Source organism: Echiichthys vipera (genome assembly GCF_963691815.1).
Source record: "Echiichthys vipera genome assembly, chromosome: 1".
Taxonomy (NCBI): domain Eukaryota; kingdom Metazoa; phylum Chordata; class Actinopteri; order Perciformes; family Trachinidae; genus Echiichthys; species Echiichthys vipera.
Genome location: NC_139826.1, coordinates 25288240 through 25315670, shown reverse-complemented (window position 1 = coordinate 25315670; position 27431 = coordinate 25288240). Strand labels below are relative to the sequence as shown.

The window sequence follows — 27431 nt, the reverse complement described above, 5'->3', positions numbered from 1 at the left end:
TTAACTGTTACAAAGGCTACCAGATAAACCAGCTGTAACTATTGTTTAAATCATTAAACCTACTGTACATTTATATTTTAATTACACCAAAATAAGCCTTGCTTACTTACATAATATACAGTACATTATATTTGATTCATCATATATTTTTTTAATTGCATGTAAGTGCTTCTGCTTTACTCATAGTTAAGCCTCACATTTGAGTTTTCTAACATAATTCAAACAGTTCTATTACGTTTTATCTTTGTTCTTTTTACGACCCAATAAGCAGCAGGATTTAAAATTCTCAAACAAAAATCACAAAACCTGTTTTTGATCACAGCATATTGCATGTCGCTACCTGCTGTGGAAGCTGCTTCCAGACTGTTTTCTCTGTAGTTGGTTTTAAACAATGGGTAGCTTGTGTGCCCATCAGTTCAATCCACCCCAGGCTCCCCCACTATACAGTAAGCTAATATGATGTGTTGAATACTTTCATAATTGTTTGATATCAATTAGGCTGCTGCTTTTGCAAGTGGTATTTATGCATCCAGACACTGTTCTGCATGTTTTGGGTTTTTTGAGCCAACGTTTTACAACATCCCTGTCTCAGCGTTTAACAGCTTTAATAAGGGCTTTGAAGAAATGCAGTGTGCCCTTTATATGGTGTATTGCCCCCTCTGTAGGTTGCTTGAAAGCAGACAGAATCTCACATTTTCACCACCAAAAACGATCCGGGTTACTGAAAAGGAGCAGAACAAAGTTCACCCACAGTTGACTGTGACTTTTCTGACCAATCTTTGCCTTGAGAGGCGGGGGGATAGAAAATGCGCAAGATGATACATGTATGCTTCAGTTCCTCTGAGGAGAAGCCGGAGTCAGCAGTGGTCTACCAGTGGAAGAGAGGCTAGTTTTTGTTGTTGTTGGGTTTTTTTTTTTTTTTTTTTTTAAAGAAGATGGTTTCAATTCAATCGCCGTCTCTGGTGCCGGTGTCCTGCGCACAGGCTCTGCTCGGTGTGGGATGTTTGGTTGTCGCCCTCTCCGCTTTCCTGCTGGTTCGCCAGCTCGTCAAGCAGAGAAGACCCCCGGGATTTCCTCCTGGTCCATCTCCCATCCCTGTGATAGGGAACATCATGTCTCTGGCCACCGAGCCGCACGTCTTCCTCAAGAAGCAGAGTGAAGTCCATGGACAGGTAAATGATAATGTCTCGGACTGACATTTTAAGACAGCATGGCTTTCTTTTTCTAACCTGAGGGCTCTGCAAGCTGTGCAGTGCATGACCTTCTAGCCTATAACACGCACACGCACGCACGCACTCGCGCACACATTGTGAACTACTTTTGAAACGAACAAAAGAGACTCGCCCTAACGTTTGACTGTCTGGAGCATTTGGAGGAGAACCACCGGCAAATCAGGAACTCCCAAAAATGTAAAGCCCCCTCCCCCCAGAAAATACATTTAAGGACAAAGACCTCCTTTGGGTCTCACGTTGGGCTTTAAAGAAATATTAAACATATTTTAGGTGCAGAGATAATATCTCTGCAAATGGTGCAAGAGTCTCTTCCATTCACTCACTATCCTGTCTGGCTCATCAGAAGTCAATTTGAAGACTATAGTGCCAAAAAATGGAAACAAGCAAAAAGAATATTGCTACAGTTGTGGTCTAAATTTCACATTCCTTGACACAGGCATAATTTGTTTAGAAATGTGTGCAAAGAACAAAAGGAGCATACAGTCATGTTGCAATGTGTACCTTTCAGATTTTCAGTATTGACCTGGGAGGCATCTTGACGGTGGTATTGACTGGATATGACTGTGTCAGGGAATGCCTTTACTATCAAAGTGAGGTGTTTGCCGATCGCCCATCGTTGCCGTTATTCAAGAAAATGACCAAAATGGGCGGTAAGATGATGTCATGAGATTGCAATGTATGCTATTTCTAATGCAACAGTTGTGTGAATAATTGCAGTTGATAAATGATCAAACTCCTCTATATTGCCTGTTTATTTTCTCGTCCACTCTCCAAAAGGGCTTTTGAATTGTAAATATGGCAAAGGCTGGATTGAACACCGTAAACTGGCTTGCAACTCTTTCCGTTACTTCGGCAGCGGCCAGAGAATGTTCGAAAGGAAGATCTCAGAGGAGTGCATGTTCTTCGTCGACGCCATCGACGAGCACAAGGGAAAGCCCTTCAACCCCAAACACCTGGTGACCAACGCTGTGTCCAACATCACCAACTTGATCATTTTTGGACAGCGTTTTACTTACGATGACCGCAACTTCCAGCACATGATCGAGCTATTCAGCGAGAACGTGGAGCTGGCGGTGAGCGGCTGGGCCCTCCTCTACAATGCCTTCCCTTGGATTGAGTATGTGCCCTTTGGAAAACACCAGAAGCTGTTCCGCAATGCTGCTGAGGTGTATGACTTCTTGCTGCAGGTTATAAAGGCTTTTTCACAAGGCAGGGTGCCACAAGCACCTCGCCACTACGTTGATGCCTATTTGGATGAGTTGGAGCAGAATGCAGGAGAACCCAGCTCCTCTTTTTCCTATGAGAACCTCATCTACTCAGTGGGTGAGCTCATTATTGCTGGCACAGAGACCACAACTAACACCCTGCGCTGGGCGATGCTGTACATGGCTCTCTACCCCAACATACAAGGTCAGTTACAGTTGAAACATTTTCCCAATATGAGACATTTTGTCTCTAATGTGAACCAGAGGGAGAGTTAATGCACATCTGTCTATAGGAATTCTCTAAATTAATAGTTAGGTAATGCTATGCATGAATGAATGCCTGACTGTGTCTGTTTTCCCCTGCAAAGAGAGGGTGCACAGGGAGATCGACAGCTTGCTGACCAATGGGAGGGCACCCACTTTGGAGGACAAACAGAAGATGCCCTATGTAGAGGCTGTTCTGCATGAGGTCCTTCGCTTCTGCAACATTGTCCCTCTTGGTATTTTCCGCGCAACCTCCCAGGATGCAAAAGTCAATGGGTACACAATTCCCAAAGGCACCATGGTGATCACAAACCTCTACTCAGTGCACTTTGATGAGAAGTACTGGAGCGATCCAGGTGTTTTCTCACCACAGAGGTTTCTGGACAGCAATGGAAACTTTGTGAGGCGTGAGGCCTTCCTGCCATTCTCCTTAGGTTCGTCTATTTATGTTTATCTTAAATTCTAACACCCCTATTAAAAAAAAATATTGTGGCTGTAGTCATTAACGAGACATAGATCACATTTAAAAATCCAGAGAATTTCCTCAGTTGCTTAAGGTTCTTAGATCAGTGAGACTGGCGGGTAATTACAGATAATTACATTAGTAATTACAGATAAGATGCTGCCAAGCAATCAAAAAGAAACATAAAACTCAGACCAACACACATGAATGGGCATCAATGGGAATGAGGTCTTAGATGCACTGCTGCCTGCTGGCTAACACTGGCACATTTACAGAAATGTTGATCCATGTGCACTGTCCTTTAAATAAATGAAATGAAATGAATTCTATCTTTAGCTTATTTTCTCAGTGCAATCTAGTTCCATCTTAAAGTTATAATCGTAAAATTTTCATCTAGGTAATTGTCTATTAAGTTACTATTTATCAAAGAGTGAGTTAAAACAAATACATTTCAGCGTCTGTGGCAGCATTCCCGCGCAATCTTCACATACAGCGCTCTATAAGTTGCGCTTTTTACGTCAGTCAGCAGAGGCTGGTTTGCCAAGATGGATCTAGTCACTGAAGTGTATGCTTCGTTTCATTGTAATTGGAAATTGGGAACCTCTGACTTCTAAGCCAGGTTCGCTCTAAAGTGTCTGACCAGTACAGATCCATTTCATTACTGCTGATTGATAAATGTGTTTGTTTCAGCTTAAACATACATTGATGACTTTCATTTTGGTAAAGTAAAAGTTCTCATACAGTCTTGAAGTCACGAGGAAGAGCTCCCACAATCCTCAGTTAAGCCCATTTTTTGTTTTCCCCAATGTCTTTCTTGTATTTCGGAGGACTTGAATGAATTGTCCAGATGTTGCGCCTGTGTGTGTGTGTGTGTGTGTGTGTGTGTGTGTGTGTGTGTGTGTGTGTGTGTGTGTGTGTGTGTGTGTGTGTGTGTGTGTGTGTGTGAGAAAGTAGTCTAATTGAAAGAATTTTCTTTTTTCAGGGAGGCGTTGCTGCCTGGGTGAACAGCTGGCCAGGATGGAGATGTTCCTCTTTTTCACCACTTTGCTACAGAGGTTCCATCTTCAGTTCCCTCCAGGAACCATTCCCACTGTCACTCCCAAGCTGGGCATGACCTTACAGCCCAAACCTTACTCCATCTGCGCTGTCCGCAGGCAGCAGAAAAGTCCCTGCTCTGCAGACACTCCTTATCACAAGTAGGCAAGCAGGAAATGTATTACAGCTTGTTCAGCTGTCCAAGCTAGAATTTTTACTATTTTGCACAGCAATGCAACCACATGATATAGGTGCATAAACTGTATCGCTCTGGATTGTAGCATCAAGTTCCAGTGTGTCGCAGTGTTTCCAAAGTACTTTAAGTGTCAAAAGTAGCTCTCATATGGACATGTTATCCAGTTTATTCAATTACTATTGAATGATTTTACTGAGTAATATGCATGTTTGCACAAAGCAGCAGGGGAGGTGGCACATCTCTGTGCTGGAAGGGCATTCTGGGAACACTTGGGTGCTATTGATTTTGTTCTCTGTAGCTCAGCTGCTCTGAATCCAGAAAACGAAATGTCTGTGGTCCTTGGTGTGGTAGCGATGAGTTAGGTATATATCAATGATTGATAGTAAGTACACCTATGATGATTCATAGTCCAGCCTCCTCAGGACAGCTTCAGCTTTAGTATGTGCCTTTCCAAGAAAAAGTTCTGAACGCTGTGTTGGAGCTGGATCTGGGCCAAGATTTACAGCATCTGGACTGACACTGACCCCTCCTCCAGGGATAGTGTTCTCTGGGAAACGTGCCTCTTTAAAGGCAAATGCAACCCTGGTGGATTTCTATGAACTGACTATGTAACACTGGTTTCGGCTAAATGGTGCTAACAAAGTATTGAATTTATGTTTGAGGTTAAAGGTTGTCTTCTTTCTTTTTTGCAATACTGGTTGTGTTTTTTGTGTTTCATAAAGTCTTTCTTAAGATATTTTCAAATGTACCCTGTCATCTTTATATTAAATATAAATAAATTAGAGAACAGAACCATTGTGTCAGAAGAGAAGATTTAAACAACGTTTTCTTAGGGCTATAGGGTTCAAAAATGAATAGGAAGTGTAGAGGCCACAACTCTGAATGACTTCAGCACATCTGCACCCACAGGACATCACTAGTTTCTCACACTGCTCTGGTTTGATCTTGGTCCATTCTTCTTGCACTCTTCCACAGCTAGGTAGCTGTAGTGGGTTTCTTAGCCATTACTTTGTTGCTAAGGTTTTTCCAGAGATTCTCCATGGGGTTTAGATCTGGACTCTGGGCCGATTTCATTGTTTCAATATTCTTAGCTTCAAGGAACTGCTTAACCTGTTCTGCAGCGTGACAGGGGTATTGTCTTACATGAAAATTGCACCTGATAGGGAGACAATTGCAGTGGATGTATTGCTGAAGGAGGTTCACAAACATTTGCATTCACCCTTCCATACAAGAGGCCCAACTCCTGCTGCAGATAAAAATCCCCCAAACCATGACACTTCCTCCTCCAAATTTTACTGACTTCTTTACACACTTTGAGTTCAGTCTTACTCCAGTCCCACACCGAACATAATGTTTCCCATCAAACATAAATAAATTGAATATATTAAACTCTGGCCTTTTTGAGGGATGAATCTGAATTCTTCAAACCACAGACTTGGAACACCCAACCTCTCTTGCAATGGCTGAGCGGGCCATCCCTCTGGCTTTCAGTCACCTTACAGCAGCTTGCCATCTTGCAAAGTAACCAGGAGAGCTGCCAGATAAATAGGGTCTGTCCACCAATTAAGTTAATTGTCACCAGGTGCCAGATTAATACCAGTAACTGTGAGGAATCTGAGAGTGTTCCTTATTTTCGCTCACTGTTGTTTTTTACAAAATAAAGTTTTTTTGTTGAAGTGCCTTGGTTACTTCAACAAAAAAACATGCTGGTACAGCCACAGCTGAAATTCTATCAAATCCTGAACAATTAAAAAAAGAAAACATAATAAAATTTAACATGATACAAATAATCAAGTATTAACACTTTGTTCTCTAATCTTGATCATGACTGTATATATATATTGAAGTCCCTCTGCGTAACTTTCAGAAAACCTGCAGACAGCATCCTGTTGCTTGCGCCCACATGCTCGCACACTCCTTAGCCGTGAGCGTGTACCGGTCAAAACAGTAAGACTGAACATAATTAACCCGCATCATGTTGTTGTATAATGCTGTAAAAGTTAGAAAAAAACCCCACTGTGTTTAGGGTATTTGAGGTTATTTTCCTCTTCATCTGGGTTGGCATCGACACAAAAACAATGTAGTTTCATATATAGTATATCACAGACAAACACACACACCAATAAAAATCAATGAGAACTTGTGATACTTTAGGGATGGCGTTTTATGACAGCTATAAATAACAACAAAAATCAGTTGCCCCCACAATGTAGATAAGGGTGAATGGTTACATTAGACAAATGTACGTATATTGATGCTACATAAGGGTAACAACCTTTCATAGATGTGTTTATGGCACAATCATCAGAGGACACTGTGGTTTGAAAGACTGCACAGTGAGAAGCCAACAAACCTTTACAACTTAATGAGCCGGAATATGTCAGGTCAGGAGCTACCGAGGCTTTATGATCCAGCCATGGGTCCATGTGAAAAAACTGACGACACAGCTGTCAGAACATTTGGCTCTGACCTGAGTCCAACTCTGACTCTTGCCACTGCCACTTTGGAATATTAATATTATCCATAATGTTCTATGGAATATTTGACTCGAGGTGTTTCTCTTGCATGAACAGTACTGGAGCCCAGAGAGGTTTTTGCCAATCAGCGTCACAGACCACAAACTACTGTAAGTAGGATAAGTTTGGCACGAGTTGGGTCGACTGAGACAACAGTGACAGAGAGAGAGATCATGAAGAATACAAGAGTGGTTATGATACAGAACAGGGAGAGGCTGAAACCAAGTGAAAAAATCAAAAACACCACAGTTCCACACCTGTAAATAGAAGAAGATAAAAACTCTGGAAACACAATGATAATAACAGGATCTCAATGTACAATGTGTCAGCTGCGTGTAGAAAACAGATGCATTCATTTGATTATTTAAAAAATATATATTTATATGCACATACTCTTTTGTACAGCGGCTAAACACTTGTTTGGTATTAAAATGTGCACACCTGTATCTATTGTTTTGTCTTTAAATATTACTATCTTGATTTACACTGCTTACTTAACATTTTCTCCAGAGATTATGATTTAATAAGGTGATAAAGGAGCTAGGCAACGATTCTGCCTTCCCTTTCATAAAACGTCTTATTCTAGTGGAATGCCAAGAGTTCTTAGAGACAAAAATAGAGAACTAGTAGTTTTCTTTTAACTTGCCTTGTGGCATGTGTTTATATATATATATATATATATATATATATATATAAACAAAACCAAAGAGAAATGAACCCTGGATCTCTTCTTTACACACTGGCCGAGTAAGGGTTTGGCAAAGAAAAACAAGGAAAAAGAGAGTTGGGAGAGCTTTCAGTTTGTCTAAACAAAAAAAACAAAAAAACATGAAAGATTGAACATTGAATTTAAAAAAGAAATTACCTATTATACTGTTAAAAAATGGTGTTGCTGCAGGACAGATGTTTGCAGTCTGCTGACAATCAAGATAAGCTTTTCTCCAGTGAGGTTGTAAAAAGGTTATGCAAACAGTGTATGAATGGCCAAGAGACAGCACATTCTGTACGCTCCTCCGTCACAGAGGATTTAAAATTGCTTGAATTTGTTTGTAGTCCCGTTGTTCATTAAGAGATTACAAACTACTTCAGTCACCCAGATTTTAATTATCTTACTTTTTTAAAGTGTATAATCAATGACATAAGTTCTTGCAAAATAATTAGTCAACTTTGCGTGAATCCTGAGTAACCTTTAAGAAAATACTTAGAATCAAAAAAAGGAGAAAAAAATGAAGTATCCATTCATTGAAACAGCACTCCTGATCTCAATGCGACATGTTAAAAACACCAGAGGACATTTCACTGATTAGAAACCAACCATTACTAAAAAGACACAAACATACACACAAATTACACACGAAAATAATTAAAAATGTGCTCTCTTTCTCCCTACTCATTCACTCTATCACATTCCCACCAAAAGTATTCACACACTCAAACAAAAATGACGCAAGGAGTTAAAGAACCTCCCCACCCCCCCTCCCAAAAAAGAAAGCAAAAAACAGGTGGTACACATGAGTAAAAGCATCAAAAATGATGCATACATAATGCTATTAATCAGTCAACATTTCAATAATGTCTCTGTGACTGAGTCTGATACAGTGTTTCGTGTCGCCAGCAAGGAGAGAGAACTACACAAGCCTCGGCTCTGGGCCAATATGGACTCAGTAAAAGTTCAAACAGGCACATTTGAGATATAAATATATATCTATATATCTATATATATATGTATATATATATATCTATATATATATAGATATATATACATATATATGTGTGTGTATATATAATTCAAAAATATACCCGACATGGAGGCTGAAACAGTCTCAGTCTCTTGTCTTTTCCGTGTTTGAATTGTTCGCTTTGGTAAAGGGTATCGATCACTTCATGGTGCTTCATTATTTTACCTCTACCTTTCATCTTTAAATAGACAGGAATTGTTTTGTACCTAAAGGAGATGTAAGCGCTTTGCATTCAAGGCAGCATCACAGCCAGGTCACCATGGAGGGGGCAAGTTAATGCTTGACCCCCTTCCGCGCTCTTCTTCTTCTGCACCTTTCCTCCTCAGTTCTGGTGCTTTTTTTCATGGGTGCACTTGACTCTCCACGGGGTGAAAGTGCATAGGAGTTGGGCTCCCACCATTGCAGCAAGGATCCGCTCACAGTAGTAAGGCCTTTTTGTTTCTCCAAAAACAATGTGACTGCTTAAGCATCTGAGTGTCTGCACAGTGAATCTTGCAATATGAGTGTGTGTGTGTGTGTGTGTGTGAGTGCGTGCAATGTGTGAGAGAGAGAGGGAGCAAAGTGTGTTTTATGTGCATTTGTCAACTGTGTGTGTGTCTGTGTGTGTGTTTCTCATGTCTGTGAAAGGCAGGTGGTTGAGGAACTCATGTCCTTATACTGCCTCGCTTCCTTTTCACACGTCTCTGTTCTTGCCTTCGTCTTCCTGCTACTGGCGCTCCTCTCCCTCCTCCTCTTCCTGGATGACCTGGATGTCATCTGACGGGGAGGTGGGTAGGCTGGCTGGCAGGCTGGGGAGGAGGCCGTCTGGCTGATGCTGTTTGCTGAGCTCTTTACCCTTTTCCTCTTCCTCAATGGTCTTCTTCCACACCTTGTGGTTCTCCGTCAGGTGTTGCATGATACTGCAGAACAACCTGCGGCGGCTCTTTCTCCTTTCTGCAACGCAGAAAACACAGAAATGTTTCGGAAAATCCACACTGACTGACTGTAATCTATTTTTGCATAGTCAAATTGACAGTACTGATCGTGTCTTACTTGGTGACAGCTCGTCCTCTAGATCATCATCCTCCTCGTCTTCATCTTCATCTGTGTCTGTGTCCACCTGCCCCTCCTCATCGCCTTCATCTGTTCCCTCTTCATTAATCCAGTGGCCAGGAAGTAGGCCAGCAGCGTCATAGGAGTTACATAGTGGTCCTACAATATGAGTGATGAAGGACTCCTGAAGCTTGGCCAGCTGCGGGGAGGAGCGGTCCATAAAGGGGCTGATGGGTAATCCCAACCTAGCCTCCTCATCACCCTGTATATTAAAAATAAAGATTACGGTAATAAGAATTACCGCTTTGCAGTTGTTAAATGGACAGAAAATATTATGATGCCACAGTTAAGTTGACCTTTAGATATTAAATGCCATTTACGTGAAATGTTGTCATAATTAGCGTGGGAATTCTTGATTTATAGCCAAATGTGTTTTGCGAGGTCACAGTGACCTTGATCTTTGACTTCCGACCACAAAACTCTAATACAGTATGTTCACCCTTGAGTCCATCATCTGGCGAACGGCGCTGTAGCTGTACTTTCTACCTATACTTTATATAGTATAGATGTGACATCACAACCATACAGAAGTCCTGACAGCTTGTTTAAAGGAACAGTTTCTGAATACAGGCTGTGTGCATTGCTCTGTGGAATGAGCGGTTTGATGCTTACACAGTATTTATAAAGCACATGTTAAATAATCAAAAGGACATGGAAATATATATTTTTTTCCAAAATGGACCTTTTTTCCCAGTCATCTTTTAATTGTTACATCTTTTTTTAATTTGCATCTCTGGAATATACTACAGAGGTCACTAATGTTAATCTTAACATTTTGATTTAGTCCCTTTTCCCTTATGGGTTTCTTCCCTCTTTTTTGTGTCCTTGTTTATAGTATTTGTAACCTTGATGTTTAGATTAGGGTGGGGTTATTCAAAGGGTGAATTTGATATAAATGTGTCTCGCTGAAGGTGTTTGAAATGAGAGAATCTTTTTTTTAAGTAAAAAGAAAGATAAAGAGTAAGAAATGGTCTGTTAACTGAATTCACTCTTCAGAATTAGCATGTAGCCCATACCTGCTCATAAAACTCATTAACGATGCCTTCTGTCCACTTGAGGTGCAGGTCACGAACTTTGGCCGGCCCATTGATATCTGCTATCTTGATACACACTTGGCACACCAGCAGCCTGTCGTTCTCATTGGTCCAATCAATTCCTGGACTGTTCACATCATTCACCTGTTAACAAACAAGCAAACAAAGATGGATACCTTATTACAACTGGTCAACAGATTTTTATGCTGCGTACTGCTCAACTAAACTATAACGTACCATCCTAATGTTTCAATCAATATTTTGCCAGAAACTAAAGAGATAATGATCTATTCTGGTCATATAACTCAGATTTCTTCAACTCAGACCTTGGCATTGAATTCAGCCAGGAAGTCAAAGTGCTTCTTGAGGTCTGTGGCCAGTATAGCTTCTATGACGAGGAAGCGGAAACGCTTGAACTCCACGTGATCCAGGTTGGTCAGGAAGTTGAACTCAGGCTGGGACAGGTAGAGGCTCCAGGCAGACGCAGCATGGTGGTTCTCCAGCACCGACCTGTCGTTGTACAGCACCGCCTACACCACGCAGGAGGGAAAAGCCAAGTGGTGAGAGACAGAAAAGATGGCAGTAAAATGTCATTAATAGATTTGCTTACATAATACATCTGCGTACGTGTTACACAATTTGTAATAGCTTTAAAAATAGCAAGCACTCAATGATTGAGATAAAAAGGACATGAGGGTATTTGGTTAGGAAAGTAGAAATATAACTTAAAAAGGCTTAAAACATCCTTTTAACAGACATACATGGTGGCAGCCAACATCACTAGCAATCAATAAGCAAACAAGGTTCAGGGTTGCCTCTCCTTTCTTTTAACCCACTTTCCTGGGACTTTCACAAAAAAAACGGAGACTGCGAGTGCTATCAAAAATACAATATTTAAACTGGGGCACAGAGTCAACCTTTTCATCTCTCATTAACATGTCTGACCACAGTGAGACAGCACAATGAGATTAACCATGGCCATGTACTGTGGAGTTCATCTTGTATACCATCTCCACATGACGTAGAGATAATTTAACTCTAATCTCGGAACATCAAATAATCAAATTGAGGAAAAACCTTGCATCCAAAAAGACTACTTATAAATGATACCATGCATAGCTTGGCTTTGTTTTATGAAGTATGTAAGGAAAAGTAATCTAAAGAAAATGTTGACTTTGAAGTTAAAAATTAACTGAGAAACTGGCAATGAGGTTTCTGTAGGAGTCTTTTGATACATGACAACATTATTTTTGAATTGTGAATTGTGAACAAGTGAATTGTTCTTGTTACGCTACTAGGAAGGCGACCAAAGTGATATAGAGGTATATCAAAAAAAAAATGAATATGCAATGATTTCAAGTAAAAAGGCATTGGTTATGTTTTGTGTGGCTTAGTGCATTTGTGGGTTGATCATTTGTATTGAGTGGCAGTTTTTCTGTGGTCTGACAGACATGCAGCATCAACAAGGAGCCACTAAGACACACTTTGACAGGACTGCAGAGAGACAGCCATGTGATTTGGTGTTTGTACACAGGGTTTGTCTCAGGCACAAGACGTCAGCGGTGATATTTGTCTTCCTGTTAGAAGGCAAGTTGCAATGTCCCTCACTGTGGAGTGGTTACCTTAGTAACAAAGGATAAATGCTGACACTGCAGCAAATGCAATATGTCATATCATTTTATTATTAACCATGGAGGCGATTGGGTATTTCTTTGTTAAGATTGGACAACTGTTATACTAGATATATGAGTAGGTATAATAAAAAAAAAAGTTTAAGTTGCAGATTATATCCAAACTGTCCAGGCTAACATAAGACTGTATGTGTACTGAAGACTTTGAAGGAATCTAATAAAAGGTATTACGCATATTTTTTGCCAAACTGAATGCTTCACACACATCTTCAACCTGGCAGCAAAGAAGATCTAAACGATTACCACAGTTTCAAAATGAGTGTCACCAATTCAGTATTCGACCGAGAATGGGACAGACGTAAGAACTTGACTTTTGGTTACCAAGTTTGAGAAGATTTTCAAATGGAAGAGGTACAAATTCATGTAGTTCAGTTTTGTATAAAGGTGGCCGGTTAAAAAACACAAAGATGACATCCAAAACTGTGTGGGGTTGTCAGCAACTTACTGGGTATGTATGTACTATATGATGACTGGAAGGGGGTCACAGAAACTGGGTAAGGTTCATCTCTCTCCTATAGTTACTTGTGTATATACCCAACCATAGACACAACAGTTGGGGTGACATTTTTCATTTTGCATAAACCTGCATTTTGAATACTTGGTCCTTTGTTTGTGTTTTGTTTGTGTGTGTTTATGTGACTCAGCGAGCTAAAATAGGTTTTGTCACTTCAATCTACAACACTTTCGAGTACTAATAAATGCTGCAGGTTACCTGAGATGCATTAGTGGCTACTAGAAAGGCATTTGTGCGACCAGGATGGTCATAGTCATGCATTGCAGCTGCTACATAAAGGGCCATGAGCTCCAGGGCAGGTATGTTCCAGGCCAGACAGCCATAGCTGTCATCTGAAATCGAGGAGCTTTTGGAAGAGGCGTAGGAGATCCTGCCTGGAGAGATTCTACTATCTGAATCTGAAACATAACAACAAACAACAAAGATCCATTTATCATTTACAAGCAAAATCAGTCAGTATAACTGTATTTCTGACAGAATAATCAGAGATTACATCTAGCCTGGAATGAGATGTTGTGCAGCCATGTGTCCGAACTATAACCTGTGTTCAGGCGCATCGGTAGCCAATGAAAACATTCGGGGCAGTATCTCAGAAGTTAAAGTCTTTTTAAGATGGGGGTTCATCTTAAACAACCACAAACTCTTACAAGGATCTTTGAGTTTTTTGAATTTATAAGCCCACCTGTGTCGCTTCCTGTCACATGCTCGCTGTGAATCTGCTGGAACCCGGGGATTGGTCGAGTGGTCAGGTACCAGACAGCATGGAGCACATCAGTAGCATGGACCCTGTTATGATCTGTAACCATAATAGTTTGAATAAGTCTGTTTTACCATGTACGGCACACCAGTACTCAGTTGAAAATCATGGGATAACACATCACAAAACAAAAACAAATACCAGTCTGTAAAGAGTGTAATACTCACAGGGAATGTCCCTGTAGCCACTTTCCAGAGCACAGAAGTATGTCATGAACTCCCTCACAGGGATCTTGAAAATTTCAAACAGACATGTATCCTGGAAAAGGGTGTATGTCACCTGGGAAAACACAAGCCAGCTTTAATGAAACATCGATAAGAACACACGATAACCAACAGTGTCTATTTTCAGTGGAACATTAAAGTACATGGCACATTAATGTAATTCTTTGATCATCATCATGCATAGACAAGAAGTTCACCGTCAGCTGAAATGTAATTTCAAGCTTTTTCTTTCCAGTAACTATAATTTAAGTGTTGCATATTAACATAAAACTTGGGCTAAAACTCCAGCCATGATGATGATAACCAATTTAATAGAACGGTTTGCTTTTTTAAAAATATTTATCAGGAGTGGACAGACCGACCAATTAAAACACATACTACTACAGCTACAGGAGATGACTGGTTTGTACTTTTTGTACTAACATAGCTGAGTATCCTTCCGTTCTTCCCTCCTGTTCTGTCCACCAGGTCAAAGATCTGGAAGTTCCAGGTGTTCATCCTCTCCATGAGAGCCTCATGGTCCTCCAGCAGGGGATCGACTCTGAACTCCTGCTCACCCTGGTTACAATCAGAAAACATTAAAGAGATTAGCACAAGCATTGTTTCCTTTAACACGTAATGTGCTGAGCATGCAAAAGACTGAAATGCTTAATCATTGTAAGCAAGTCTAGATAGTATCTAGTAAGTATGAGCTAACTGTCTGAAATGCAACTACGGCTGATATGTTTGCTAATGGGATGGAAAAATACCGATAAAAGAAGGGATTTGTTCCATCTGCTGTACCGCAGTAAAAAAATCATATAGTAACTAGATGCCCTCTGATCGAGCACACCTCTGATTCCTGAGTCGGCTGGTCTGTGCTGGAGCTCTTCCCCGTCTCCTCCTCTGGCTGCCCCTGGTTCCCTGCAACGTCTGGCCTCCCGACCCCAGACCCTTCCGCCTCCACGCTCTCCTCCCTGATCAGAGGCTTTTCTGTGAACTCCACTCCTTCACCTGCTGCATGGACGTTAAATGCAAAGCCATGAGTATATGGACACATCGCATACACACACACTTACATTTAAATATTTTTTACTCCCTATTATTTTGTCATTTTCATGCATTTGGATTTTAAATTGAATTTAAATTAATTGGGGTTTTTCTGCCCTCAAAATATTTAAATGGGCTTTTGATACTAGAATCACTAGAATATAGTACAGATTATGTCTTTTACTTATTTTACATAACAATGCCTAAAACAGACAAGTGTTGTAAACAGACAATAAATAAATAAATAAATAAATAAGGACTCACACTGGTCACCAGAGGGTATAGTGGCTAAGGTTGTCACCATAGTAGAATTTTAGACTTTGATACGATACTAGCATTAGAAAGTGACACTCGATACCTCTTTTATATACCCTAGCAAAAAAGAAAAACAATCCATGGCACACAATATAGGATAATTTTAACAATCTACAGTAAACTGTGTTGATAAGGAAAAAGTCACTGAAAACACACCAACACACAGTTGATTTTCTTCCCCGTTGTTTCATCTCTGCTACCTTGGGTTGAAAATCTGATTGTAGGTCTGCTATTTTTATGGTTCAATACTTTATATACTATTAAATTTGGGTATTAATGTGGTTAACATTGTTAATAGTGATTGCAGATAACCACTGAGAAAACAAAACTTATTTTCAATGTGTTAAGTCTAGCAATTCAATAACTTTTTTTCTAAATTCACATTTACAAATTCTAAGTGTATTATTCCAACCTTTACTTGGAATATAACAGGGGATAGGGCAATGATATATAATATGAAATGATCGTTCTTTCATGTGTTCACCTCTGTCTGTGTATCAACTTGCATTATATTTGGAGTCCAGCAGAGGGCAGCATTAACTCCCTAAACTGCTTACAAAAGAGTTTCTCATCCAATCTTCAACACTATAGCATTGGTGAAGACTGTCTTCCACCATCACATTTCATGTGCATTAAATATAATCGTACCTGAGCGCCTGCGTTGAGCCTCACTAGTAAATGGTTGACAGGATTCCCCTGTATCACTGCTGGAAACTCCCTTAGGCATCTGACGACCGCAGCTAGAATGGACACGACAATCACAGACATGACCAATTATTACAGTAAATCTTTGTTATAATCTCTGACATTAAAGACACAGTAACATGCCACTTCGTTACTGCATGTCTCACCTGGTGCACAGAGGAAAAGTGGAGCTACGAAAGGCCTGCTGAAAATCAGGTGAGCTGAGGGTGTAGCCGAAGGGCTTGTGCAGGTTCAGATTGACACTCGGCTTTGTCAGGAAGTCAGCTGTGTCCGGGAACTCCACAGGTGATCTTGTGACGAGGGACACCGAAGAACCTACAGTGAGAGCACTGTGGCTTGGTGAGTTGACTGGGCTCAGGCTCGGAGACGCGCCTGGAGAGGACGAAGGGAGAGCAGGAAAAGAGAGAGGCATGAGCTTCAGTCAAAACATGAGCATTGCAGTGTATTTGGAAGGTTTTATAGTTAAGTCTCACCTGCTCTCCTGGACCCTGCATGGTACGTGAGTGTAACAGAGGAAGACCTCTGCTTGGGAATAGTGAGCAGGTTCGGGTTGGGTCCATTCAACAGACCTGAGCTGGAGCACCAACGAAACACATATATTAAACACTGGCTCTTAAAATAACTTTAACTAACTTTTAACTCAAGTCAACTAACACTTCTATAACAAAAAGACCATGAGACACTCATTGGCCAACACAGCTAGTCTCTACTGCCATCCCGTGGAGATATATAGACACTACACCCCAGAGTCCACACCAAGTATATTGTTAAAGTAAATTGAACACTGTAATGGATTTGTTTACATTCACTAAAGGAGCCTAATTTTCTCTAAATGCATGTAAACAGTGGCACCATTATTATAATTTACTTAAATTCATTACAGCTTTGACTCTAAACCCAAACCCGATTTGGTTGTAATTTCTCAAAATTCAGTCGGACTTGAATCGGGGGTGGGTTTGCACTACTTTTCTATTTAACTAAACTGCTGCTATGGTTCTGGATTGGGTCGGGTTTGATTTTTTTTTAGCCTGATCATAGCTCTAAAACTCATTCCCTGATTGTTTACAATCCGGATGCTTTTTACTTAGATGAGTAAGAGAGACGACACCATGACACATCAAGGTTCCCACTCTTCTCTCTAGATCATTTTCCAGGGCTTGTCCAGGACATATTCAGTGATGATCTAACTGGTATGACAGACAGAGATCTCGTCACACACTAATATGTTCCTCTCTATTGAAGTCTGATTTAAAAGATGTGCAGTCTTAGGCTAAAACTTATTTCTGAAATCATCTCTCACATGCTTAGAAATGATAACAAATTGAGCAGCAAAAGATAAGGAAAAAAATAACTGTTTAACAGCCAGCAGTGACTAATATTTGGGCTACATTTGAAGGATAATGTAAGTCACATTTTGCAGAGTTTCGGCCACACAAGTTGGAAAGCCATCCAACCTGCATGTGCTACTTGGGGGTGTGTTCACAGCGTTTTTTATGACACAACAGTCTATTTATTTTGAAGGTTTCTGATAGATGGAATAGTAGTTTATTTTAATCTACAGGAAAACAAGAGAATGTTAAAATCATTTCCCAGGACATTTAGCTTATTCTCTTATTTTCCATGTGTTTTCCATGACTCGAAAAATTGGTGGACTGTTTTCCAGGTTTTCCAGAACACGCTTGAACCTTGCAACTCCTTCTGCTTTTGGTTTCTCTGTGCAAGCCCAAGCTAACACAGGGTTTACAGGTACCTATTGATGTCGGCAGAAACACAATGAAAGGAAGGGATGGAACACAGATTCTCCTAATTTCTTGTTTGTCAGTAACAGACCGCAGTCCGGTCATTATAAATTTAAATACTTTTAGATTTTCTTTGTTTCTCAGCAGATAGCAGGGTCTGGTCTATCCCATGACTTAAGCAGGACAAAGGCAACAGACCACAGTTCAAAATTTACTTTCCTTACCAATCGACTAAAAGGAAAAAGGTGTATTAACAATAACAGAGAGACATGTTTACAAGTCATGTTTTTTATAATAATATATTGTATCAAATCAGATTTGTTGTAGTGCAACCGATGTTCTGCTTTGGCAATAAAAGTAACACTTAAACACTGGGAACATGAGGTGACTTGATGAGTGGAAAATGTTTATTTGGACTCAGTCAGGTGATGATGTATACGGTAGCATGATATCGATATGTGAGACAAGGAGGGATGTAGAGGCAAAAGTAACTCGAGAGAACAGTATTTGTGGTTTTAATGGTCAAATTTGGCTTCTCTACTAGAAACTTAACGTGACCTACATTTCTCATCTGGTCCTCTCAACAGAGATGTATAATACACAGCTGACCTGGTTTCCTGTGAAGTGTACCATTTCTATTTTTACAATGAAGATGATTTCTTGCTTATATTGAGCCCACGAAGGCCCATTCACATTTTTTTTCAGGCTGACCAAAACGACCCAAAACAGAATAAAAAAAACTTAATTTCACTGTGCACAGGTGCTGCTGAACCAGCTGAGGAGGATCTTAGCTGGAGTACAGTCACATTATTCAGATATTGCAAGAAAAGCCATTAATCAGCTCCAAAACTAGGCAGATTCAGAATAAAGTATAGCCCAGATAATGTGTGCAAGCATTTCTGAAGACTGTGGCCTCTATCCTCTACCCGGCACACAGCAAAGCAAAACTGTCTATCCCATGGGTGTGATGGTCTTTAAATGAGGTGTAGTCGGAGAGCAGAGCTGCTGCTCCGCTGTGCGCATTTACGCACGAGGAACAGTAACTTCATTCACTATTCCAGATTATTTCCTCTGTTAAGTTTATAACTACAGTTTTTTGTTTTGCTGTGACTTTACAGCAAGCATGCAACCTCTGGTCATTAAAGTAAATCATTAAAGAGAACACTCATACATCAATACAATACACAATTTAAAAATCAACAGCCTACAGGGGGAGTGAGAATCATTGTTATATTTAATCGTACAAGTGGATTTGGATGGCATCAATTCTGTTCAGCATATCATGCTACAAAGACAAACAGCAGATCCATTATTTCTCAGCAGCTACTCACTTCTCCAATTTCCCGAATCCATCACTAAAATAGCAATGTGCCAGCTTCAGGCGCACCTGGCATTTAAAGGGAATGGGAGATGACACTCTGATGTTACACACAAAACGCACCTTTGTTTAATTCAGAGACAAAATACAACCCCCACAATATGCGTTATCTGCCCTGCACTTTAGACCATGTGCTATAGATCATCTAAATAGGGTCCTGTGTGTGTTTCTGGAAGGTGGGAAAGTGTGTTTGTGTTGGTACCTGGTCAAGTTGAGGTCAGGGTGGGGTCTCTTGCCACTGGTGCGTTCCCAGCGTAAAGAGGCGGAGTCAAGCGGAGGGAGTGTAGAGCATGAGGAGGAGGTGGAGCTCCGCCTGGGCTGAGGGGTGGGGAGGCTGTTTCTGCTGCTCAAACCCTGATGGGGAAAGGAAGTCTCCAGTATACAGTAGATGTGTTTTATACACAAACTGAAGAGGCTGGTCATGTTACATAAACAACATTAGCACATCAAAAAGCTACGAGCATTTGTGGACTCAGGCCATGTTCAGGCTGATAAAAGCACAGGGTGAAAAACGTGATGATGAAGCCGTAAGAAGGCTACTGCAAAACAATGCGTCATCCATCCATCAAGTATGTATGTGCTGTAATTCTGTTATCTACCTTGTGACTATCACGCTAAAGATAGAATGACTGTTGCTCTGATAGCTTTCCACAGTGGTAAAATCATTTCTTACAGTATTAAAAACTGCTGTGCGGTGACATTGTGTCTGAAGAGATTTTGTTTTTGTCTGAGTTAGTTCCTTAGCTTAAATACTAGGACTTTCTTCTCTAGAATGACTCATCTCTTTAGGTACCTATACTAGGTTGGTGCAGTGGCGATGCTAGTACCCACCTTAATGGTTTTCCTGTCACTCCTCTCTACAGAGTCCTCCACCTCATCGCAGGGGTAGAAACCCGGGAAGGGGGTAAAGGGGTTGACCCTGGGGCGGCACGAGCCTGAAAATGTCCCCATGAGGCTTGAGATGCTGCGCAGCCCTGAGATGGTGTGTGGCGACAGAGAAGAGTCCATCAGCAGGTCTGACACCAGGTTCCTGGCCTCGTTGATGACCGAAAGATCCACGCCATTGCCGCTCACTGCACCCTGCCATATGCAGACATGCATCACACAGATTAGTGAACGATGTAAGGAATGCACGGTCAGAAGGAAACTTCAGACTCCTTTTCCTTAGACACAAAAGGAGTCTGTTTTCAAAATGTTTGTGAGAAAGTTTTTTTCGTTAATGTCATGCCAATAACTTAAAGCCGAGGTCGGTAATTTTATAGGAAAAATATGTCCTTTGTCATATTTGCTGAACATACTTTATCCTGACAGCACAATGAGACAGGTACAGGACTTTTTCACAGACATGATCTGAAGAAAAACAACGACAGAGCTGAGGAGTCTCTGAGGCATTGTCAGTAACTGCTCTGACCTCCGATCAAACTGTGAAACTAGGCAGCGTTGATATTCAAAATATTGATACATTCAAGTATGAATCAAGATTCTCTTACTGTACTGTGTTGTACTGTACTGTAAGTGTAAACCTATTTTAGTGTACTGTTTAGCTGAAAAATGAGACCAAGTCTGTGACCAAGTCGAGCCAAAACCCAAAACTCAGTGCTGCCTAGTTTTACAGTTTGATCCGAGTTCATGAGTACTAACAGTGCGTCAAAGACTCCTGGGATCTGAGCGGTTGTCAGTTAAGCGCAGTGGAATCTAGCGGATGCCATTAGGAGCAGATGAAGAGAGGTAGAGAGACGTGACATTTTCACAGATCGTCTGACTTGTTGGACTGTCGGGATATAGTGAGAATTTCAGCAAATATGAAAAGAAACTTATTGTTTTACAGAAACTTCAACTTCAGCTTCTAGAGGGTGTTTGGGCTAGTGGTGTAGAAGTAGAAACAACAACAGTAACATCAGCTACAATAAATTGGGAATAAAATACAGTGTATCTTGAGCCCATATGAAAAGTGTAGTGCTATTCTAATATCTAATATGTATTCCCATAAATTGTAAGAGCACAAAATAGGTGTAATCCTAGCTTTATTCAGGGCAGGTTTCAGGTGGGAAAATCTCCTGACTGGCTTGGCCCTGTCTAACTATGAACAAATAACGATTTTTGGTCTGTGGGAGCTAAATTCTTTGACAGATTACACAAATAGTTTAAACAAGACAAAGAATGTCTGCGTGAGATATAAATAAAAAAAATTGGCATGATAACAATTCCAAGGTCAATGTTCGCCAGGTTTTACACAATGTGTATTTTGACTTACCAAAAATGTCAGCAACGAACGGAATGTCCTAAAGGTTACTTATAGACAACTTCTCCTGATGGACTCCAGAGAGCAGTCTCTCTGAATAGACCTGTATTATCTGTGTGTTACCTGGATGAACTGTGCACATCTGCCTTTAAACTCCTGACATAAAGACAGTACTGACCTGATACTGGGGTTTGTACCAATGTTTCAGATCCCAGTCCCACAATATCATCTGAAAAACACAAGAGAAGCACACACCGTCAGTCAAATGTCATCACTGCATGTTGTATCCGTTTGTCCATAACAGAGAATATGGAATGTATTTACAAGGAGTAGAGGCTTTGACCTATGCTCCATTTTCAGGACACTGCCTTATGACTTTTCGGTGAGGGCACTGGCAAATCACATACAGTGTAGTAAAGTTTACACTAAGAATTTCAACCACATTCTACTGCACACTTTCTACAACAAGTGTGTTAATGCACAATGCCTCAGTGACAGCAGACTGAGCCCTTTACTGAAAAAAAAAAAGAAAAGAAGAGAAAACCACTTAAACCACCATGGTGCATCTACAGTGGAGCTATGAGATCTTATCTGGCAGCAACTACGTCAATCGGCAGCATTTCCACGCTATCTTTTGGTAACCAAACAGGAGCTCTCACACGTTGCAGAGGTGTGCAGTTGAACTTGCTGCAGGTTGTGTAACACTAAGTTGCTGAACCTGATATTTTAACCCTCTAGCTCAAGTATGAATACAGAAACGATATGGTTTGTTACACAGTCAACTTTTCACATTTTCATACATTCTTCAAGCGTGTGCAGTTAACGTGGTCGACCATGCACATTTAAGTGAAAGCATTGAAATATATACACTTTGACAGCATAACAACTGGAAAAATAAAGCCTAATATTTGCAGTGAATTGGAGTTCAATCTGTTGATTCATTTGGCGACGAAGGGAAACCGATTTTAAGTCTGCCTTTATGCTTTAATGGGTAGAAATAAAGCAGTTTTTGTATGTAAAATCCAGGCAGTATACATTTCTTTTAACAAGCCAGCATGCATTCTCACCCCACACCACAAGGGGGAGAGAAACAGACTCATTTTTAGAAAGACTTCCACAAACAGCAGCCACCTCAACCTAACATGTAAACACACACCCTCACATATTCTTCTTTTTAACATCTCAGTCAGTCACCATTTTGTCAGGAATAATCAAAACACATTATATCGCATAAAAAAAGTTACAATATTTTACACTGGATTAATCTTTTTATATTCAGCAATGTCAAGAACACATTATACCATAATTCTAATATTATAATTTACTTTTTTATAGGGAATAAATTAGATTTTTATAGTTAAAAATTTGAATGTGCATTTTCATTACTTTTCCACATTGTGATTACAAAAAGGTTTTTCGAAGCCAGGTTTTTAATATAATAAGAAAAATACAATGCATATTTAGTATTTATTTATTAGTTAATTTATTATTTTTATGCAGACATTTTTACTTTTCTGCATGTGGTGCATACAATGCATGAAAGTTATAACTAAGGATGTTAAATAGATCAGTGGCTCCATCCCATCTCCTCTAATCAGTAACTGTTTCATTGATCAAAGTGGGATGTTGGGTGTTTGTCATCAGCATCTGTACAATGCTGCCAAACATTTAATATGGCAAATAAGCCCTGCCATGGCAACCTGACATAGAGGCCAGCAAACAATGCTCAGTACACCATGGCAACAGGATGGCGGGAGACGGCCGGGGGGCAGAGTAGTTGGTCTTCTGCTTGTTTACGGAGAGACGCAGAAGGGCTGAAACGGAGAGGGAGATGGGTAAAAGCTGAAGGAGAGAGGATGCCATTAAGAAGGGGATGGTGAGTTACGGACAGATAACTAGACAGACAACAAAGAACTAGACAGAGATTTAAAAAAAAAAAAAAAAAATCGTAGACACAGCTAGATACGATGTACGCTTGGCCTTCACTTAATTCAACCTAAAAAATAATGTTTAGTTCCGTTTTCTACTGATGCCCTTGATCACACGCAGTACACGTGGCATACTCAACAGTCTTTAGTGAGTCACACAGTATAGCATACTATGTGTACAATCTGTCTGCACCCCACCATTGCAGTTTGTAAGATCTGTGCACGAAGGACAAAAACGTAGATGTCTTCTCCACCTCTCACGCGGCACAGAAACAGAAATGGCTGTATGTGGGCTACTTCTACCATTACAGTGTGTGCCAAGCAACAAGTTATTTACAGCGAGGACCCTCTGCAAGTGATGGGATTAAAATCTTTCAATGGACAGGAGATATTTTCTTATTGATGTTATGAAAACATGACATGCGGGCAGAGATAAGAGACACACAACTCAGCTGCTGACACACACACACACACACACACACACACACACACACACACACACACACACACACACACACACACACACACACACACACACACACACACACACACACACACACACACACACACACACACACACACACACACACACACACACACACACACACACACACACACACACACACACACACACACACACACACACACACACACACACACACACACACACACACACACACACACACACACACAAACACACACACACACCTCATTTATTCACTTCTCTACTCAACAACATCTTTGTTCTGTAACGGCCACATCTCATAAAAGAAGGACTTTTAAGAGGGATGGTACTTTAAATGAACATTAGCTGTATAGTTTCTAAGAAAAAAAGAAAATATAAATACATGTAAATCATGCTCTAAACCAAAACTACTATTTACAATGAGGAATGTAAATAGTCTGATTTTGCAGGGACATTTGTGCAACCGCTAATTATACGTTAATATCAAACTTCGTATTTACACTGGGAATATAGGGACAAGTTTGCAAAAATGTCAGACAGTCTGCCTTTTATGCTCCTCAACTATTTTTCATATATTTCACTTTTTTTTATTTAAGGTTAGCTTTCAAACACACAGGCAAAGAAAATGCTTGTTACAATTGGTCATATTCCGTTTAACACTGTGTGCACACCTAGATGTACACAGGGGCTAAAGCAAGTAATTATTTATGAGCCTGAAAATTGTATAGCAGCAAACGTGTACAATGTATTAAATTAGTTATTGTATTAATTTAAAATAAAACTGCTATATGCCTGAAATCAGGCATGGTGTCTAAGAACAAAGACCTGTGTATATGAAGATACATTATATACAGATATAAAGCAAACAGAGAAAACAGACAAAAACACACAATCGAATATGCATTCAAACACACAGGGAAAATAAAGTACACATCAAAATAACACTTCACACGCACACAGTTATTTAACATTTAACACAGGTCATAAATATTTCCTAACAGGAGTTAATAAACCTGTGTGAGCTATTAGACGGCCAGTTGTTACACCTCCGTGTCATATTAGCTAGGCTCTGTGGTGTGAGAGGTGCTAGAACTGATAAAAACACGCTAATAAGAGTGTGGGGGGCAGAGAAAAGGTATCAATGGCAAGCAGGAAGGCATTTGTATGGAGAGAAGCAGGGCACTGCTGACGTCAGTCTGCAGCGACGCACACAGCGTCAGCAGCCCTCTGCACATACACATGCCGATAATGAGGACTGGGCTCTGGCTGTCAAGACACGCACAAGAAAAAAAAGATGATACGGAGAAAGGAAAAGAAAGCACAGGCTGGCTCAATTCTTTTAAGCATGTTCAAGAAAGGGAGCTAACCAGATGAGAGGTCTGAAGAGTGTGTTTGTGTGTCCTATTTCTCGGACATAGCTTGAACTGCCAAGATATGGCTGGGCCTGCAGCACAGTGCCAAAGCTCTGGCAGGTTAGCTGACGGTAGGCCGGCAGCGGAGACGACTGAGGGAAGGAGCAGACTATGATTGAAAATACAGTCTCTGAACTTTTGACCCAGACTGACTCACTAAAAAGATGTTTCCTACACTCACATAATACTAACCCCGTATAAGAAAATCTATTATTTACTAAGAAATATACTAGAGAAGCAACATTTTCTTTTATCTACAAATGGCATTGTGTGTTAAATATTACCACAACCATAAAACAGAAATGATTAAAGGTTGCACAACAGCCTTTGATAACCTTTTGTTATTTATGATAACTTCCTACTGGGGTTGAACATTTCAGAATTAAATTATCACTATGAAAATTATGTTTGGTAACAATGACGCAGAAGCAAGGAAGCAAAATTAAAAAGGTACTATACTAATGAATAGGGAAAAAGTATGAGACTTTGGGCCAATGGGGTTGTATGCCCACAAGCAGTGTCCAACAGGCTAATCTTTGACATTCAGCAACAGTAGTGAAGGCTAAACAAGAAGTCTCTCTGCCTTCTGACCATTATCTTCTATGAAATAAGGCTTAATATACATTAAGGAACTATTTCTTTTTTAGCAACGTTTTTGGCAAGTTGTCTCTGCACAAACTGGACATAGAAAAATTATATTCTCTCATTACAACTTTTATGCAACAATTTAAAAGCCACATCGATGCGATAAGCATTTATCTCTGCATAGTTATAATTTATCGATTTTTCTTTTTTACTTTACAAGACAGCATTTCTCAAGATGATGGTCATTTCATTTTGTAAGGATTTAAATAGCAGGAAAAACATTTATCTTGAGAAAAAAAAATACCAACATGAGAAATTGAACAACTGATACATTTGTAATTTATCAATTTTCTTTCAAAATATCAGTTTGTCGACAGATTTTTGGTAACTTTTGTTTCACTTAAATATATCAGAAATACTTCAAATGTAGCTACTTGCTTGCATGACATTTTAGGTCAATTGCTTTATAAATCACAATGCAATCTGTCACTCTCTGCTGAGTGGTTAAAAGAACGTTCCAAATCGAAGTTGGTAGCTGGCAACAGTATGACGTGACTAAGCAGTTGCCCGTGAAAGGTTTGAAGAGATTAAGTACTTCCTCCTGGTGTAACAAGCTAGACAATCCACAGGACCAAATACTTGTAAAAAATCTTTGCATCTTTGCTGCTTGGCCCACCACCAGCCTTTGGGTCAGCAGGGCCGACAGGAAAACTCATGGTACTCCAGATGGCTAGTTCACCTATGGCTGTCATCAGTGTTGTCAGGGCAACCTGGCAGGACCGTGGAAAATTCTTAGACCAGGGAAAGGAGCTTGTGCAAAATGGCATCCCTCTCTTTCACACTCATCTACCACTTCACTGGCCTGGTGTTGTTCAGGGTCTACCCTGCAAATGTCTTTTTGGAGTATATTTTAAGTAGTTTAGTATGACAAGATCTGTTTCTTTGTGCACTGCGTGGAGTTTCTCCAATGTGGCACTAATCAAGTGAATTAAGAAAACAAACACTAGCAATAAAATGTTTTCCTACAGAAGTAGAAATATTTTTTTTAATTCTTAACTTAACCATTAAACGTCTTGTGTCTGGTTGTAAAAATAGTAAAACCACTGTATCACAACAGACAAAAATGAACAGCAAAGGAACACCTTAAAAGAATATTTGATACTATTACACGTTAAAGGAAACGCAGTGTTTCATCATCATCTCTATGAACTTTCCATAACAATAACAATAAATTAGTTGTTCTATGTGTTCGTAGAAGCCACAGTGTACTCATTGGGGAAACACCCAGTCTAATGGAGAGCATGAAACAGGCTTTGGAATCAACGTCATGTCACATTGCTTTGAGGGTATTTCAGGAGTTTATCTGCCATTCTTGTCTTCATCCTCTGCTCTATATGTAACAAACACTGGTGGCCGATGCTTCTTTTGGGCACATCACCACTTCATTTTCACAATTTGTTTTACAGTGAATAAGGAGACAGAGCATGCTGGTATAGAGAGAACAATGGGTGTGGAGACGTATTAATGTAAGAAAAAGCAAAGGAGAGTGAGAATGGTATCAAATACTGAAGTTTGATGTTTCTTAAATTGAGTGTATTCTGTTAAACTATGAATTACTTTAAGATTTAAGATTGTACACAGTGTTTTACATGCGGTATGATGTTTGCCTC

The 27431-nt window shown here is 40.1% G+C and overlaps 2 protein-coding genes across 2 annotated transcripts in view; one reads left to right on the top strand and one right to left on the bottom strand.

Annotated features, from left to right (window-relative positions):
* Positions 1–935: 935 nt before the first annotated feature.
* cyp2r1 (cytochrome P450, family 2, subfamily R, polypeptide 1) lies at positions 936–4364 on the top strand (the record flags this gene model as incomplete). Its single annotated transcript, XM_083915746.1, has 5 exons — positions 936–1172; positions 1741–1882; positions 2010–2642; positions 2806–3135; positions 4147–4364. The coding sequence occupies 5 exons, from the start codon at positions 936–938 to the stop codon at positions 4362–4364; spliced, it is 1560 nt and encodes a 519-aa protein (XP_083771872.1).
* A 4153-nt stretch (positions 4365–8517) lies between these two features.
* The window catches only part of pde3b (phosphodiesterase 3B), a 44186-nt gene continuing 25272 nt past the window's right edge, over positions 8518–27431 (bottom strand). The window contains exons 2-16 of the mRNA XM_083925034.1: positions 21549–21599; positions 19960–20208; positions 19331–19482; positions 16485–16585; positions 16158–16383; positions 15955–16046; positions 14795–14958; positions 14386–14520; positions 13906–14017; positions 13664–13777; positions 13180–13379; positions 11103–11306; positions 10759–10920; positions 9683–9944; positions 8518–9583 (exon numbers count right to left, since the gene is read on the bottom strand). Of these exons, the coding sequence (XP_083781160.1) occupies positions 9357–9583; positions 9683–9944; positions 10759–10920; positions 11103–11306; positions 13180–13379; positions 13664–13777; positions 13906–14017; positions 14386–14520; positions 14795–14958; positions 15955–16046; positions 16158–16383; positions 16485–16585; positions 19331–19482; positions 19960–20208; positions 21549–21599 (2451 nt within the window). The 3' untranslated portion in view covers positions 8518–9356. The remainder of the gene's footprint in view (positions 9584–9682; positions 9945–10758; positions 10921–11102; positions 11307–13179; positions 13380–13663; positions 13778–13905; positions 14018–14385; positions 14521–14794; positions 14959–15954; positions 16047–16157; positions 16384–16484; positions 16586–19330; positions 19483–19959; positions 20209–21548; positions 21600–27431) is intronic.